Genomic DNA, 16,700 nt, shown 5'->3' with positions numbered 1-16,700 from the left:
TAAAATATATTTAAATTAGAATTAAAATGTTACTTTAGATAATATTTTATAATATATAAGCATATAAATTATACAAATAAACATGCAATGCATATATAATCAAATAATAGTAATGAAAGTATTATTTTATAATATATAATTAAATAATTATGTATATTTTCAGCATTATATATTATTTATTAATATAGTAAATAATATTTTTTGCTATTATTATATATAAATATATAAGTCTTCTTATTAATATATATAACTATTTCGTGATATGTATTAGTATTATTGAAAATATTATAAATTAATTAATATGTGTAATAGATGCATAAATAAATAATAAAATTCTGCTATGAATATATAATCAAATGATTAGTATTAAAATATTATTTAAAATAATACTTTATTATATATAAATATTTTAAATGTTAAATAAATAAATAATCAAATTCTGCCATGGAAATCTAATCAAACAATTAGAATTAGAATGTTATTTAAAATAATATTTTTAAACAAACCTATAAAATATAAACATTTTGTAAGTATAATAATGATAAAATAATATTGATGATATATAATATATATTATATTTACATCATTATATTTGTATTAGTCCATTGCAGTGAAAGGGAGGAGGAGGAGTAACGGAGGGAGGCGGGTTTGTGACCTGCAGAGACGACTTCACAGAAGTTAGCAGCAACAGGCAACTTTATTCATCCGCTCACAAACTCTTATACACTTCAAAAGCTGAATCCCTCCGCAGCTCTGCCACCTTGGCACTGATAATTGGTTAACAATGCTGTTTACATGTCAATGCCCGCTCTAATTGGCCGATTACACACATCTGTTGAGAGGGTGGCAGGAGCTGCTGACCTCATTAATTAGTCCTTGAAGCTACAACACGCTAAGCACAGAAACAAGTTCAACACACAACTCACACTTTAGATCTAAGAGCATATAAAATCCCAACAATTCCCCCGTTTATTTTTTTTGAACTATTCGTGTTTGATTAATTGTCTGCAGAATGGCTTACTTAACATACCTAACTTAACATCCTAAGAGCATAATATAAACACACACAGCAATAATATCATTAAGACTTAACTTAACTTAACCGAATTACAATGCTAACTTATTAATCTTAAGAAGGTAAACTAAAAACTTAAAAGAGAAACCTTATCCACACTAGTCACTAAAACAGATAAATGCCGGCATAGTAAGAGTTATAAGGCACTGATTAGAGTTAAGAAGACTTAAAATACTACTTAACCATATGATAAAAGGATTTCTTATTTGAGATTAGCTAACACAAGTCTCTTGCAGTCTGGTTACGTTGTCAAAGACAAACCAAATACCCTGAGTTGGCAGCAGAGTAAGGCTAACTTCACTCATAACAGCAGAACTACCAAACATACACAGTTCTATCGTTATTACAGGTGACAACTTATATGACCTAAGCAGACCCAAACAATTGGCAGAGTCCAACAGGTTGATCTCGAAAAGTAATATCGTCGCCACGCTGATTGTCGTCGTCTGGTGTGTCTTTATCTTGTTGTTTGGTGGCTGCCTTGGTCCACTTTGCCGGAATCCATTGAGGTCCTGTTGGTGTCAAAACACAATTATAGCCTCTCCCAAAGAATATTACTTCATCAGGGCCTTTCCATTCACCTGTTTTAGGATCCCTATAAGTAACCTTGACAGTACAGTTGGGCTGTATTTTGGGCAGAGCTCTACCATGTAATAGAGCTGCAGGTTCTGCATTATCCCCAAAAATACATAAATGATTCATTACAAAGAGTGCCTTGTTTAGCTTCTCCTGAATATCTAATTCATCCTTAAATTTATCCAAGTATTCCTTTAAGGTTTTATTGGTTAGTTCAACTACAGCTTGTCCGGTAGGGGAGTGTGGAATCCCTGTTACATGTTTAATTCCCCAATGTTGAAACCACTTTTTCACACTTTGACTGACATATGCAGGCCCATTATCTGTTTTGATGGTTTCTGGAACCCCCATGACTGCCACACACTGCGTCAGGTGCCGTTTAACATGCAAAGCCCTTTCTCCTGTTTGCGCAGTGGCCCATACAAACCGCGAGTAAGTGTCAACTGTGACATGGACGTACTTAAGCCTCCCAAAACTGGTTTCGTGTGTGACGTCCATTTGCCATATTTCTAGGGCTTTTAACCCACGTGGATTTGCTCCCATGCCAATTCCAGGCCCATGGTGGCTGCATTGAGGGCAAGTTCTCACAATTCCAGAGGCCTCTGCCTGAGAGAGCTCAAAGTCCCTCATCAGACCTTTAGCATTTTGGTGGAATTGACTATGCGCCATCCTGGCAGACTCGAATTTGTTAAGTGGACAGTGGATCGTTATTGCTGCAGAGACTAGTGCATCTGCCTTTGCATTGCCGTGTCCCAGACCCAAACTCCACTGATGGCTCCGTATGTGAATTACACAATACGGCAAGCTGCGCTGTCGAGTAGCTTGCTGGAGCTGTTGGAACAATCGTACTAATCTCGGCCTACCAGTTTCTCTTATTGCTGCATCCTCAATGCGCTGGGCCACACCTGCAACGTACAATGAATCTGTTACGACATTCAGTGAACTCATCATCCAGTGATTAAATGCCCAACATACTGCGGTAAGTTCTAGTGTCTGCAATGTATCCTCAGCAGTTCCCTTTAGCACTTTCTTTTGCCACTGATTATCTGTTTTCCACACAATGGCAGCAGTTTTCGATAACTTCCCTGCATCAGTAAACACAGTGACAGCATCCACCAGCAGTGTTCTAGAGCACAAGGGTATGCCTGACCATCTCTGCGTGGTTAACAAGGTCCCAAGTTTCCCTGTAGGAAATTCTGTGGTTATGGAACCTGACCATCCTAGCAAGCTTCGTTGAAGCACCTCTGAGTTATTCAAGGCCCATTCAAGTTCTGTTGGTGTCATGGGCAGATGGACATATTCTGGTTCTGCCCCTGAAATGGCAACTGTTCTTGTTCTAGCCTTCATGATGAGGTTTGCCATGCTCTCGATGAGTGGCACAATGCTTTTCTTGGGCATAACTGGACCAAATACCCACTCTATCAAACACACTCTCTCCTTCTGTTTTCCCCCCTTTTTCTTTTGCCATTGAGCAATCACTGCATTCACGAATGGGGCCGACAGGAGAACAAAAACCGAAAATGGAAAATTGAGAATTCTGCGGTGTGCCCATCTATTATTAACTTTGTCTACAATGTTTTGGAGGGCCATACGTTGTGCATCAGAGACACAGACAGGCTGGGTAGGGTCTGTACCCTTCAGCAGTGGCAACAGAGGTGCAAGGTCTTCATTCCGTAAGCCTACCACTGGCCGTACCCATTGCAGATCCCCTAATAGTTTCTGAGCATCATGCAGGGTAACAACCTCTGTTGATATGGTCAGTTTTTGGGGACGGATCACTGAATCTGAGATAGCCCACCCTAAATACTTCCAGGGCTGGCTAATCTGGAGCTTTTCCTGTGCTATTTGAAGTCCAAAGGCAGAGAGGGTATCAAGGATTTGCTGAATTTGTTCAGAAGTAAAGGACTGTTGTTGACAGAAAACCACATCGTCTAGGTACTGGTAAATTAATACATGTGGCCATGCTTGCCTTAGGGGAGTTAGCGCAGCCGCTACATAGAGCTAACACAAGGTGGACAGTGAGCTGGAATGCGGCTGTGTTACAGCTGCAAGCCGCGCAGGGAGTTGGTCAAGAATGTCAGCAATAGCCTTGTTCTCCTCTTTTACCGCTGCCCCCACAGCTTCAGCTAAAAATACACTTTGTTGTTGTGCCTGAGCTCTGGAAACACGGTCCAGCATATCCACCAGCGAGGCCTCCTTAGGCAAAGTGCTTAAGAGCAATCTATTTTTACCATTTGCATGTTCAAAGGCGAAGGTCTTAGGGAGATTCTCTCTCATACCTTCCTGCAAATCCGCGTCAGATTCTAAAGCACTGACTAAGCGATTTATAAAGGTCTCATAAGTCTCTCGCTCACCCTGACGCACATTCGCCCAATTTGGCCCCTTTTTCTCTGTTGGGATACACAACAACGCCTTATGAGCTGCCTCTGCAGACGCTCTATGGAACTCAGCAGGAAACTGGAGCTGTCTGGGAGTCGCTTAGTACGGGCCTTGCCCCATTAGCATATCGAGCTGTAACCCATGCAGTGCATGCCCCTGCGGCACTGGTGTATTCACAACCTTTCTACATTCTTCCTCCCATAACTTTTCCCACTGCACATATTGAGATGGTGTGCATAGCAATTTTGCCAAGGCCATGCAGTCATTTGAACACAAAAGCTCTGCGCTAAAGACATACCCCAACATTTGCTTTACCGGTTCACTATGCAGCTGGTATTGAGTAACCGTAGCTCGTAGCTGCTGTAACAGCTTCCATTCATAAGGCTTGTGAGTTCCTATGGCCTGGCCCTGCGGGTTGGTGGTTTGCAGTACGGGAAACCCACAATGAGACCCCAAAGCCCCTACCGCCGCCCAATCACCCTCCAGCAAGGCATCCCATATTATCCCGGACCAATTTCCCCCATTCCTAGGACGTAGTAGTAACCCCCCACCCGACTCTATCATTACGTCATTCCCGAAGTCAAGAGCCCTCATGTTATCTGTGATGCCGGTGGGGGGAGGGGGTGGTGGAGGCCACAGCGGCGGCCGATAGCGCGGAGCGGAGGGGATCTGAGAGCCCCGATCTCGGCGCTTGCGGGCGATGTCGTCATCGGAGTCAGAGTCGCTGGAGCCGCTGGGCGGGAGCGGGGTCGACCTCGGCGTTTTCGGACGGCAGCCAGAGTCCCCAGCATCGGCAGCTGACGTAGCGGAATTTGAGGCTTCAGCAGCTGCGGCAGCCTCTTGCGCCTCACCAGCGTTCTGAAGGACTGGTACTTCCACGCCAGGGGCTACAGGAACCGTCTTGAAAAGTCCCGACTGGCCACGCCGGTCCTCATTGTCATCTAGCATATGTTGAGCTGCCATAGCCACTTTTTTCTCAGTCTGGTACTGCTTAAGGTGGCTCATAACTTCTCGCCAGGCTGGTCCTAGTTCTTTCGCCTCTTTGCCTCCATCTATTGCTTTTTCACAGAGCTTATTACCTACTTCTTCCCATTCCAACACATCAAAAAGTTGCGATGACAGTTTAAAGAGTCCTGCTTTCTTAGCCCACGCGAGCAAACATAACAGCTTTTTCGTGGACACAGCAACGCCTCGCACAGCGAGAAACTCTAAGAACAATTGCTGGGCTGCATCCTTCTCCATTTTTCACTCGTTTACAGCCCTTCACGCCCGGGGTGTCGACAAAACCTTTGGCGTGTTCGACCTGTCCTCCCACTACTTCCTCTTGCGAGGGGCACTCACATGTCCAGATGAGCTGGATCTTGCGGGCAATGTCCTGCACGTCCAGGTACCGGATTCTGCGGGACCGGGTCCACTTGTCTGAATTCTTCAGATTCTGCGGACTAAAATCGCACGTCTGGTCCAGCCAGATTTTGCGAACGCTAGCAACCTGTTTTGGGTGCCAGATAACGGAGGGAGGCGGGTTTGTGACCTGCAGAGACGACTTCACAGAAGTTAGCAGCAACAGGCAACTTTATTCCTCCGCTCACAAACTCTTATACACTTCAAAAGCTGAATCCCTCCGCAGCTCTGCCACCTTGGCACTGATAATTGGTTAACAATGCTGTTTACATGACAATGCCCGCTCTAATTGGCCGATTACACACATCTGTTGAGAGGGCGGCAGGAGCTGCTGACCTCATTAATTAGTCCTTGAAGCTACAACATGCTAAGCACAGAAACAAGTTCAACACACAACTCACACTTTAGATCTAAGAGCATATAAAATCCCAACAGAGGAGGAGGAGGTGGGGGCTGTACATTCAGGAGCCCTTTCAGCACCTTTCTCTCTCCCCCCACAGCCCCTTCACACCCCTCGGAGCAGCTTCACCCTCGGCAGTGGCTCTTTGTGGCTCCTGCAGCTGCGGTGACACATGGACAGCGACTCAGAGCCTGGAGGGACACGAGCCCACCCCCCTGCCGGGCTCTGCTCCTGCTCCAGAGGGGCCAAACCCCGCCGTTATCCCGGATCCCAATGTCCCAGGGACAGGGACAGGGCACTGACCACCATCTGTGCCAGCCCTGCTGTGCCCCGGAAGGGCCCCGGTGAGTGATGTCCCTCAGCCCCTCTGCCCCATCCCAGGGGGCTCTGCTTGGGGGGACGGGTTTGGAGGGGCCAATGTCCCTGATGGGGCTGGATCCCTTCCCTGCAGGAAATCCTGGGGAAGAAAAGGACCTTCTGTGCCTTTTCCTGAGCTGCTGGTGGCCAAACTCCAATGCTTTGCCCTCCAGAGGGTTTGCTGCCCACCCCCAGCCTGGGGCACAGTGTTGGCACCAGCAGGTTTTGTTCTTCTCACCCCAGGGAGGTGATGGAAAATACAGCCAGTGCCCACAGACACCATGCAGGGCTTCACCTGCTCAGCAGGGCTGAGGGGGCCCTGCAGCCCCCTCTGGGATCACTCCAAACATCCCCAGGGATTGGCTTGGGGGGTCTCTCCATCCCCAGAACACCTCTGGGTGCAGCTCAGGGCAGGAGAGGGAGAGACTGAGCTCTGAGGCTCTGCAGCTTTGCTGGGACAAGGGAACAAAGAGGCACCTTGTGGGTTTTCTGGGCTCCCAGAGAGCCTTGTGAGGTTTCCTGGCTGAGCAGAGGGATGTGGGGGACCTGCAGCTGAGGCAGAGCATTAAAAGCAGAGCAGGGAGCAGAGAAGAAGAAGAGCTGCTTCCTCCCTCGCTCCCAGGATGGTCCCATTGCAGGTCCTCACTGGCTCTGGGCTCTGCTGGGAGCTGGAGGGGTTGGGCCACTGGTCCTGGTGGACATCATGGTGTGGCTGCTGCAGGGACAAGGTGAGGCATCCAAAAGGGGTAAAGCACCCTTGAGTCCATGTTAAAACTCCCCCAAATCCATGAGAGCCCAGCTCCAGGCAGGGGTTGGAGCAGATTCCTCCTGTATTTCCAGCAGGGAGTAGCTCCTGGGCAGTGGCAATCCCTGAGGGGCAGGAGGGCAGAGCTGCCAGCAGAGGCTGATTGATGTGGCTTTGGGGGCTGAGCTGCTGCAGGTCCCTCTCTCCACCATGATGGTGCTTGCAAATACTCAGGGATTCCCTCTGTGTTGTCGCCAGGAGGACTTTCCAGTGCTCCAAATTAAATTTAAATATAAATCAGAGGGGCACTCATGGTTGCGTGGGAATAAGGACAGCCCCAGACTAGTCCTAAACCAGCTCTAAACCATTCCTAAACCAGCCCTAAACCAGCCTCTTCCCTGTGTGTGCACCCACCCACAGCACAGACTGTTCTGGGGCAGCATGACCTGCTGGCCCTGCAGAGCTGCCCCATGGGAACACTGACATTGTTTTTCACAGGCACCACAGCTTGTCCCTGCCAGCCCTGCCCACCGTCCCCCCCCCCCGGTTCAGGGACTCCCAATGTCCCCTGGACACCAAGGAACCAAAGCCCCGACCCCCAGAGTGCAGCCCTGCCCGTGGGCCAAGGGCCCCCCGGGCTGCCCTGCACAAAGCAGCCCCTCCAGACCTGCCCAGAGACACAACTGGGGACACCACACATGATGCTTTTAGGAAACAGCTACAGGCTTTGCTTGGCTCTTGGGAGGGGTCATTGTTTTATTCCAAATGTTCAGTTACCCCTTTGGGGCAGCGTGTCCAACAGGCCACTGTTGTGTTCCATTTGGGCAGAAATATTTCTCCAGGGAATGCAGGTGGCACAGACGGTGCAGAGGGAGCTGCCAAGTCACCCCAGTGTTCAGCCCTGCCCTGACTGGCACCAGCACTGCACTTTCTCACACATCTCTGGTGAAAATAAAGGTGCTGGAGTTTAGTTTCTAAACAAGGAACCCTTGAAAAGATCTGTTTAGGACCTGCCAGCAAGGTCACTCAGGAGCAACCAGCACAGGAGTGGGCAGGAACTGTTGGCCAGAGGTCCATCTCGGACGGGAGGGTGGATATTTTAATTTTAATTGACACTACAGAGGCAATTTCTGGGGTGGCCTCTGGAATTTTATTCTATTTCAAGAGCACCAGCAACAGGACTGTGTTTGAGTGCTGCAAATGCGCCCTGGATGGCCCCAACTCTCCTTGACTTAGTGCTCAGGGGCTTGTGGGCATTGCAATGTCTGCTGATGGCGACAGCTGAGACAGAAACACTGAGTTCACTGTCACAAATGCACTGTGGGTGGCACTGATCGAAAGAGGCAATTGCAATTTTACTGATAAAATTCAGGTGGAAAAAATAAATTTATACAGCATAGATTTCTAATAAAAAATCAGATCTGTGCCAGAAATTTCTTTGTGCACTGCCTATTTTAGATGGATGTTCTAGTGGTTTCATGGGAGCCTCAAAATTCTGCTTAGTCCATCATTGTCACACCTGCAGTGCCAGGGGCTGCAGGAGTAAAGGGGACCCTGCAGGGAGGCTTCAGATCTGTTCCCTAAATCCCATTCTGAAAGGAGATTGGATGAGGGAGAGCCCAGCGAGTTCTCAGTGAGAGACAGGCAGCTGCCAGCAGGTCCAACCAGCACACTGGATTTACACCATCTGAACTCTGCTGGGGGTCCCTCTGGGCTCTGACACTGCCCCAGACCCCTCTCCCAGCCCCTCGCTGGCCCAGAGGAGCCACTGCCCGTGCTGGGATGCTCAGGGAGCACTGGTCTCTTGCCAGTGGCTTCCCTGCCCAGCCAAGTAGGGCTGCCTGACCTTCTCATCAATCAACATCCCCAAGTCCTTCTCCTCTTTGGGGCTGCTCTCAATCCATTCTCCATGCAACCTGAGTTTGTGCTCCATAATCATGTGACAAACTGCAATGCATGCAAATAGAACAGACTGTGGCTAAGCCTTATCCTCCCAATCCTCAGAGGCAGAGGAAGCTTTGTATTCTGAGGAGGTTTTGTGTCAGTGACTAGAGCTGTCTCTGGGCCTGTCATGTTCGGTCTGTGGTTGTGCTTGTTGATGTGGTGTGAGAAAACACTGCAGAGTTTCCCTGTGGAGAACTGAAGCCTGGAGAAAGAGCCATCAGTGAGAGCTGGAAGTGCTGAGAGCTTGGCCTGTGCCCCAGGGACAATAAAGGGCAGAACCGTTGTTGTCCCGGAGTCAGCCCCTTGAGCTGCTGCAGCCTGGGCTGGTGTGATGGGCACGCAGGGGCTGGTGCTGCAGCTGGCAAAGCTGCTCTGCAGAGAGAGGAGCCAGGAGGGTTGGGCTGGGCTGGGGGTGAGGAGGCCCAGCTGGGCCTGGTTTGGTGCAGGGCCTGGCCTGAAGGGGCACTGCCTGCCTGCCCTGCCACCAGTGCTGCTGCACCTGCTGCTCCTGCCCCGCGGGCTGGGGAGATTGCAGGGCTGGGGATGTGCTGTTTGTGTGCCAAGGAACAGGATCCATTGGCTCGGGGAGATTGCAGGGCTGGGGATATGCTGTTTGTGTGCCAAGGAACAGGATCCATTGGCTTGGGGAGATTGCAGGGCTGGGGATGTGCTGTTTGTGTGCCAAGGAACAGGATCCATTGGCTTGGGGAGATTGCAGGGCTGGGGATGTGCTGTTTGTGTGCCAAGGAACAGGATCCATTGGCCTGGGGAGATTGCAGGGCTGGGGATGTGCTGTTTGTGTGCCAAGGAACAGGATCCATTGGCTTGGGGAGATTGCAGGGCTGGGATGTGCTGTTTGCTATGCCAAGGAACAGGATCCATTTGTTTGCTCACCAATAAATTTGCTTTGCTTCCTCTGCTGTGCTTTAGTGTCTTTATTTTGTGCTGGGAATCCTCCTGAGCCTGGAACATTGGGAACAACCTGGTGACCCACATTCCCGTGACCCACATTGGGAACACACCTGGCTGGTGCTCTCCACACCCTCCTGGTTCCCTGTGGGCACTTGGGTGAATACAGGGTGAGGAACATCCATCAGGACACAGAGAGACGTTGGGAATTCATTGGGAAGAGGGGATGTGTTGACTTTGCACCCTAAAAAATCTCACCTGCTCTGTCCCATCATCTCTTATGGTGCCATGAAGCCTCCTAATTCCTCCTGAAATCCCTGAATTCCACTCAAGATTCCCTTAACCTCTCCTGGAATGCCCAGAATTTAATCCCAAATCTTCCCAGTTTTACCCCAAAACCCTAAAGGTTCAAGTCAAAGTCTTCTTAATTCCATCCAGCATTCCTTTAATTCCACCAAAATATTCCCTTATTTTCACCTCATACTGTAACAGTTCTCCTCAAAGTTGCCTTAATTCGACCTCAAATCCCTATAAAGCCATGAAAATCATGCTGATTGTTCCTCAAATCCCCGGAATTTGACCCACAATTTTCTTATTTCCACATAAAATTCCTCTCATTTCTCTCCAAATCCCCAAGTTTAACCCAAAACCCCTTTAATTCTACTGGAGAGCCTTAATAATATTTCCCACAATTCACTTAATTCCATCTTAAACCCCCTTAATCACATTTATTTCACTGAAAATTCTATTAATTCCATCTAAAATTCCCAAATCTCCCTGTTTCCACCACAAATCCTCTTAATTCCATCCAAAATTTCTATATTTCTACCCAAAGTATCCCTATTTCTACCCCAAATCTTTTAGTTCCACCCAAAAATACCTTAATCCCTCTTAAAATCTTTAATATTTCCTCCCAAATCCTTTGGATTCCACTAAAATCTCCTTAATTTCATACAAAGAATATTGAATTCTATCTCAAATTTCATTTAATTCCACCCAACCTCCCCTAATTTCACTACAAACCCCCTTAATTCTGCAATGAAATCTTTGAATTACACTCAAAATTCCCTACGTTCCATCCAAAATTCCCTAATTCCACCACAAATCTCAATCCCACCCCAATACCTTCCCCACCTCACCAGCCCCCCAAATGGCCCCAAATCGCCCTGGCCCTCCAAGTTCCCCCTGTGGAGCCCCAAATCCCGGGGAAGGGCCTCATGGGAAGGGAGGGCTGGAGGGATCTGGGGGTTTGGGGAGGAACTGGGAGCTCAGAGCTCACTTGGGGGTCACTTGGGTGACCCATACGGGTCTGAGGGGGCATCTGTGGGGCACTGGGGTGGCACTTGAGGGTCCAAGGAGACACATGGGGGACACTTGAGGGTCCGAGGATGGAATCTGGGGGTTCGAAGTCTTTCAGGGGACACTTTTGAGTCTTGGATAAACTTAGGGGGCACTTAGGGGTCCGGGGAGGGGATCTGAGGGTCCAGAGTGCGTATTGAGGGAGCACTTGGGGGTCCTGGGGGCACTTCTGGGGCAGTTTGGGGTCCGGGGGGACGGGAGTTGTAGTCCCAACAATGATTGGCCAGAAATGGGCGCCGGTGCATGATGGGAGTTGTAGTACGGGACAGGCTCAAAATGGCGCGGGACTCCAAGCCCGGTCAGAACCGCTGCATTCCTGAGCGCTGATTGGGTGCAGGCGGAGACGGGCAGGCGAGGCAATCCATCAGAGATGGCACAGACGGAGGGCGGGACTCGACGGCGTTGCCGGGAGAGGTGAGCAATGGCGGCGAGTTTCGGATAATTTCTGACAATTTGGGAGCATTTGGGGGTCATTCAGGGGGGCATTCGGGGACTCAGGGCGGGTTTAGGGGGTCCCTCCCGACTCGCCAACCCCTCACAGACCCTCGGGACCCTCCGGGGGCCGTGTTAGCCGTGAAGGTGAAGAAGCCGGGTAAGCCCCTCCCCCCACCGCGGGGATCTGGCCTTAGGACCCCCCAAAACCCTCCTAAAATGCCCCTGAGACCCCCCACCCCAACACCTGGGAGCTTCCAAACTGCCCCGGACCCCCAGGATGCCCCAAATTCCCTCCCGAACTTTCCCGAGCCCCTGAAACACCCCGGGCCCCCTCAAGCACCCCTAAACCCCCTCCCAGACCCCCCAAACCTCTCCTAGACTGTCTAAGCTGCCCAGAACCCCTAAACTGCCCCCAAACAAACTGAATTCTGCTTCCAGATCCCCCAAACCACCACAGGACCCGCTAAACTCCCATTCTAGGGCACCCAGAGCTTCCCAAATTCCCTCAACCTCCTCCCATCCTCCACCCAGATCACCCTAAACCTCTCCAGGACCCGCAAACCACCTCAAGACTCCCCTAAACTCCCTCCCAGTGACTTCAAACCTCGCCAGAACCCTAAACCGCTTCCAGACCTGCCCAAACCACCCCAGGATTCCCCTAAAACTCTCTTCCAGAACTCCCAAACTACCCCAGGACCCCGAAAACCACCCCAGGATTCCCCTAAAACTTCCTCCCAGAAAACCCAAACTACCCCAGGATCCCCATAACCACCCCAGGGTGCCCCAAAACCCTCCCGGGCCCTCCAAACCACGCCAGGTCTCCCAAACTGGGAACTCAAAATGACAACTGAAACAGGGAGAACTGAAGCTGAGTGAGGCACGTGGGCAGCCGTAAGAAGTAGTGAAATGCGATTTATGGATTGGGTTTTTTCTAGAAGCTGAAAGGGAGAAATTGGGGATGTTGCTCTTGGAAAAGGGAACAGTGTGAGCAAGTGGGGAGTGACTACAGTGTAGGGAAAAAAGCCCCAAAGGGGCTTTGCTTGAGGAGCATCTCTGGATGGTGGAAAATCCTGGGAGCCTCCCATTCCCCCAAATGGAGGTGTTTGACACAGATCCCCATAAACCCCAAAACATCAAAATTTGGTTAAAAACTCCACCAAAGTATAAAAATTAAGATGAAAGCAATTCAAACCACTAAGATTCACCTCCCAAAAACTCTCTCAAAAATTTTCTCTCTGTGGTCTCTCCACTTTGGGGTTCTGTGGGTCCCCCCTGTCCAGGCTGTTGGGGGTGCCTTGTGTTTTGGGATTCCCTCTCTGTGGTTCTGCGTTTTCCAGTCTGCTGGAGATCTTGGAAATGCCAGGGGTCCCCCACTCTGTGATCTCACCCTTTTGGTGTTCTCGTTTTCCCCTCTCTCCGAGGTCCCACTTAGGACTACTGAGAGTCCCAGGGGTACTTTCACCCCTGACCCTCTGTGCTGGGTGGTCGGGAACCCCCTGGAACCCCAAAACAGGGATTCCAGAGAGGGGGCACCCTCAGCACCCCTGGCAACCTGGAGAGAGAGGGCCCTTGGGAACCACCACCCCAAGCAGAGAGTCAGAGGAGAAGCTCCACTATGCCGCAGCTCTATGATCACCCCTCTCTGCTCCCCATCTCCAGAAGTCACCACGCATGTGGTGTCCATAATAAGCTCCAAACTACCAAGATTCAGGAAAAACAACCCTCATCAACATCAAACCTGCAAAACATCAAGATTCATCCAAAACTCCCTCCAAAATACTGAGAGTAAGCCAAAAAATCCCTCCCAGTTCTCTTTCTCTGGTCTTTTCACTTTGGGGCTCAGGGTTCCCCCCCGTCTGGGCTGCTGGGGGACCCACGTGTATTAGGATGGGTGGGCAGACCTGTTCTTTCTCAGCTCGGCGGGTAGATGTTTTCTTCTAATCCAGTGGGTAGACCTGTTCTCTGTGCCAGCCCGGCGGGTAGACCTGTTCTCTGTGCCAGCCCAGCGGGTAGACCTCTTCTCTTTCCCAGCCCGGCGGGTAGACCTGTTCTCTGTGCCAGCCCGGCGGGTAGACCTCTTTCCCAGCCCGGCGAGTATTTTCCAGCCCAGCGGGTAGACCTGTTCCCTTTCAGCCGGGCGGATAGACCTGTTCTTTCTCAGCCGGGTGGGTGGATCTAAGCACAGTGGGTAGGCCTGCTCTCTCTGCCGGGTAGGTAGACCTCCTGTTTCCGTCGGACCCTTTTCATCCACGGGTCCCCCTCCCTTGCCTGGACGTATTTGGACAGACTGGAGTCGGCAGGGGGCGGGTAGACCTGTTCTCTCTCTGCCCGGCACCCACTCCTGCTCCTGTGTTGTCTGCTCTGTCGGGCCCACCCTGCCAACGGGGTGGGCGCTGCCAACCCAGGAACACCTCCGGGAGAACGGCAGGGGACAGACACGCTCCTCCTTTTCCTTTTCCAGGGCTCCAACTGTGCGCCAGGAACTCTCAGCTGAACCGTTGGGCTGGGTGGGAAAGAGGGGAGAGGGAGAAAGATTGGCTGGGCCCCCCAAACTCCACAGTGCCCCTGCTGCCCCACCAAGGGCCGTAAGGGCTGTGCCATGGAACACGAGAGCAGGGATGGGCTCGGCCAAAGCCCACCAAGGGTACCAGGATGTGCTGCTCCTTGGAGCGGAGCCGGAGCTGCACACAGGGACGGCAAAGGGCCCCAACAAAGTGCTGCGGGACCCCCAAGCTGATCCCTGAATAGTCTGGGGGAGCTCTGGGGGGTTGGGTTGTATTCAGGGGGATGGTTGGGGCTTGCGGGACCCCAAAGCTGAACCACCAATGCCCCCTGGGGGATATTGAGGGTCCTTGGGAGGTGTTTTTGGGAGTCTCTGTGTTGGTTTATGGCAGAGACCTTTGGTGTGCAGGGGAATGCGGGGACCCCCCTTGGGGGTGTTAGTGTGCCTGGATCAGGCCCTTTGTTGGTAGCCTGGAGAAGGGAGACCCCCAATACACGTGGGACTCCCAGCAGCCCAGACAGGGGAGACCCCCCCAAACCCCAAAGTGGAGAGACCAGAGAGGGGGAAATTCTGGCAGGGCTTTTTTTGGCTGAATCTGTGTGTTTTGGATTGAATCTTGGAGGTGCAGGGGGGACACAGTGCTGGGGAAGGGGATTTTCAGGGTGTCGCAGGGCCAAGGAAAGGGGGATGTAGGGGCTTGGAGAAGTGGGATGGGGAGTCTATGGGAACCCTGTGCTCAGGATGCCAGGTTAAAGGAAAAGGGAGTGTGCAGTCTGGGAGATGTGGGATGTGTGGGAAAGGGGGGTCAGAGGGATCCTGAAGTCAAAGAAATGGGGGTTTGGGGGCTGGAAAACCAGAAATGGCCAGGTAGGAGGGTCCTGGAGCCTTGGCAGCCTGGAGAGGGTGGGGACCCTGGAGAGGGAGGACCCACAATGCACAGATCTCCAGCAGCCATGACAGGAGGGACACCCAGAACCTCAAAGTAGAGAGGCCAAAGAGAATGAGCTCCTGGGAGGGTTTTCGTGAGCTGAATCTTGGTGTTTTAGAGGTTTTTATGGCCACAGGGAGCCCAGTGAGTTCTAGAACTGGACTGGGGCAGGAGGAATCCCCAACCCAATGTGCTCACACCTTGTTTTTTTTCCCCAAAAAAACAGGATTTCTTCTTTCCAAAGCTTGGCCACATGGAGGAGGGGGCTGCAAGGAAGAGGAAGATACCCCGGGATTCCAAGGCAGGTGAGGGGGAAGTAAGTGCCCCTTTGCCCCTCTCTTGTGCTGCATCTTCCAGCACAGCATGGCCCCGGCTGCAGGACAACCCCGCTGCCGACACCGTCCTGCCGGGGACGGGTTTGGGGGGATGTCCTTGGCCTTCCCTGTGGGCCAGAGGCAAATGCCCTGAGTGTCCTTGTTCCTTCCTGCCCCAGGCCCCGAGCTGAGCACAGAGGACAAATCCCCCGGGCAGAACCTGGTGGCAGAAGCCATTTTGAACAGCTCCACAGTGCAGGAAGTCAGTGGGGAGGAAAAGCAAAGGAAATCGTGCAGAAGGAGAAACCTCAAAGACCACGAAAGGTTCTTCAAGGAGGAAAAAGCAACCCTGCACTCAGAAAGCAGCAAGAGCTTCAGCCGGAGCTTTGACCTGTTGCTGCAGCAGCGGCTTCAGACCAGGGAGAAGCCCTACAAGTGCTTGGAATGTGGGAAGAGCTTCAGCACCAGCTCCTGCCTAATGCGCCATCAGATGATCCACACTGGGGAATGGGCCTACACATGTAGAGAATGTGGGAAGGGCTTCGGCCACAGCTCCAACCTGATCCGCCACCAGATGATCCACACTGGGGAACGGCCCTACGAGTGTTCCATGTGTGGGAAGAGGTTTCAGACCAGCTCACATCTCCTCAGGCATCAGCGCACACACACGGGGGAGAGGCCCTTCCTCTGCACCAACTGTGGGAAGAGCTTCGACCGCAAGGACACCCTCGTCAACCACCAGCTCATCCACACTGGGGAGCGGCCTTACCAGTGTGAGGAGTGTGGGAAGAGATTTAACCGGAGCTCCCACCTCATCACCCACTGTCGCGTCCACACTGGAGAGAGGCCTTACAATTGTGAGGAGTGTGGGAAGAGCTTCTCCTACAGCTCTGCCTTGACCCAACACCAACGAATCCACCAGTAAGGGAAGCCCTACGAGTGCCCCGACTGCAGAAACAGCTTCTTCCTCTGCTCAAACTTCATAACATTTCAAATTCTTTACGGCCCTGCCTCTCTATGGGTCACCCAACCCAACTGTTTGCACGCTCAAATAATGCTTTTCTATGTCCCTAATTTTCTTTTCATCCATCTTCGTCCGTTAAAATCACCCAATGTTGGAGTAAAAATAAAGAAATTAAACAAAGATATCTAATTCCCAAGCATTTCACTGGGATTTTGGAGACGAATTTGGGAGGCATAAGGTGGGATCTGGAATGACTGAGGGAGTTTTTAGGGTGCCCTCCTATCCTGAGGGGAGAACTGTGAGGGAGTGTGGGGGACGTGTGACATCAGCACTTGAAGTGGGGCCCCACAGGGAGTGACACAGGAATCTTATTTTTGGGGAATCCTGCTGCTTTCCACCAATTCTTTTTGC

The 16,700-nt window shown here is 51.0% G+C and overlaps 1 protein-coding gene and 1 pseudogene across 1 annotated transcript; one reads left to right on the top strand and one right to left on the bottom strand.

Moving 5' to 3' along the window:
• Positions 1-16,473, top strand: part of LOC139684186 (zinc finger protein 420-like) — a 53,512-nt pseudogene extending 37,039 nt beyond the window's left edge.
• Positions 611-5,394, bottom strand: LOC139684189 (uncharacterized). The gene is made up of 2 exons (XM_071579792.1): positions 4,598-5,394; positions 611-1,587 (listed from the first exon to the last, which is right to left on the bottom strand). Exons 1-2 carry the CDS (start codon positions 5,270-5,272, stop codon positions 1,288-1,290), a joined length of 975 nt encoding a protein of 324 aa, XP_071435893.1. The 5' UTR covers positions 5,273-5,394; the 3' UTR covers positions 611-1,287.
• Positions 16,474-16,700: the final 227 nt, after the last annotated feature.

The sequence above is a fragment of the Pithys albifrons genome, chromosome 36, assembly GCF_047495875.1.
Source record: "Pithys albifrons albifrons isolate INPA30051 chromosome 36, PitAlb_v1, whole genome shotgun sequence".
In the NCBI taxonomy this organism is placed as follows: domain Eukaryota; kingdom Metazoa; phylum Chordata; class Aves; order Passeriformes; family Thamnophilidae; genus Pithys; species Pithys albifrons.
This window is presented reverse-complemented; position numbering and strand designations above follow the sequence as displayed.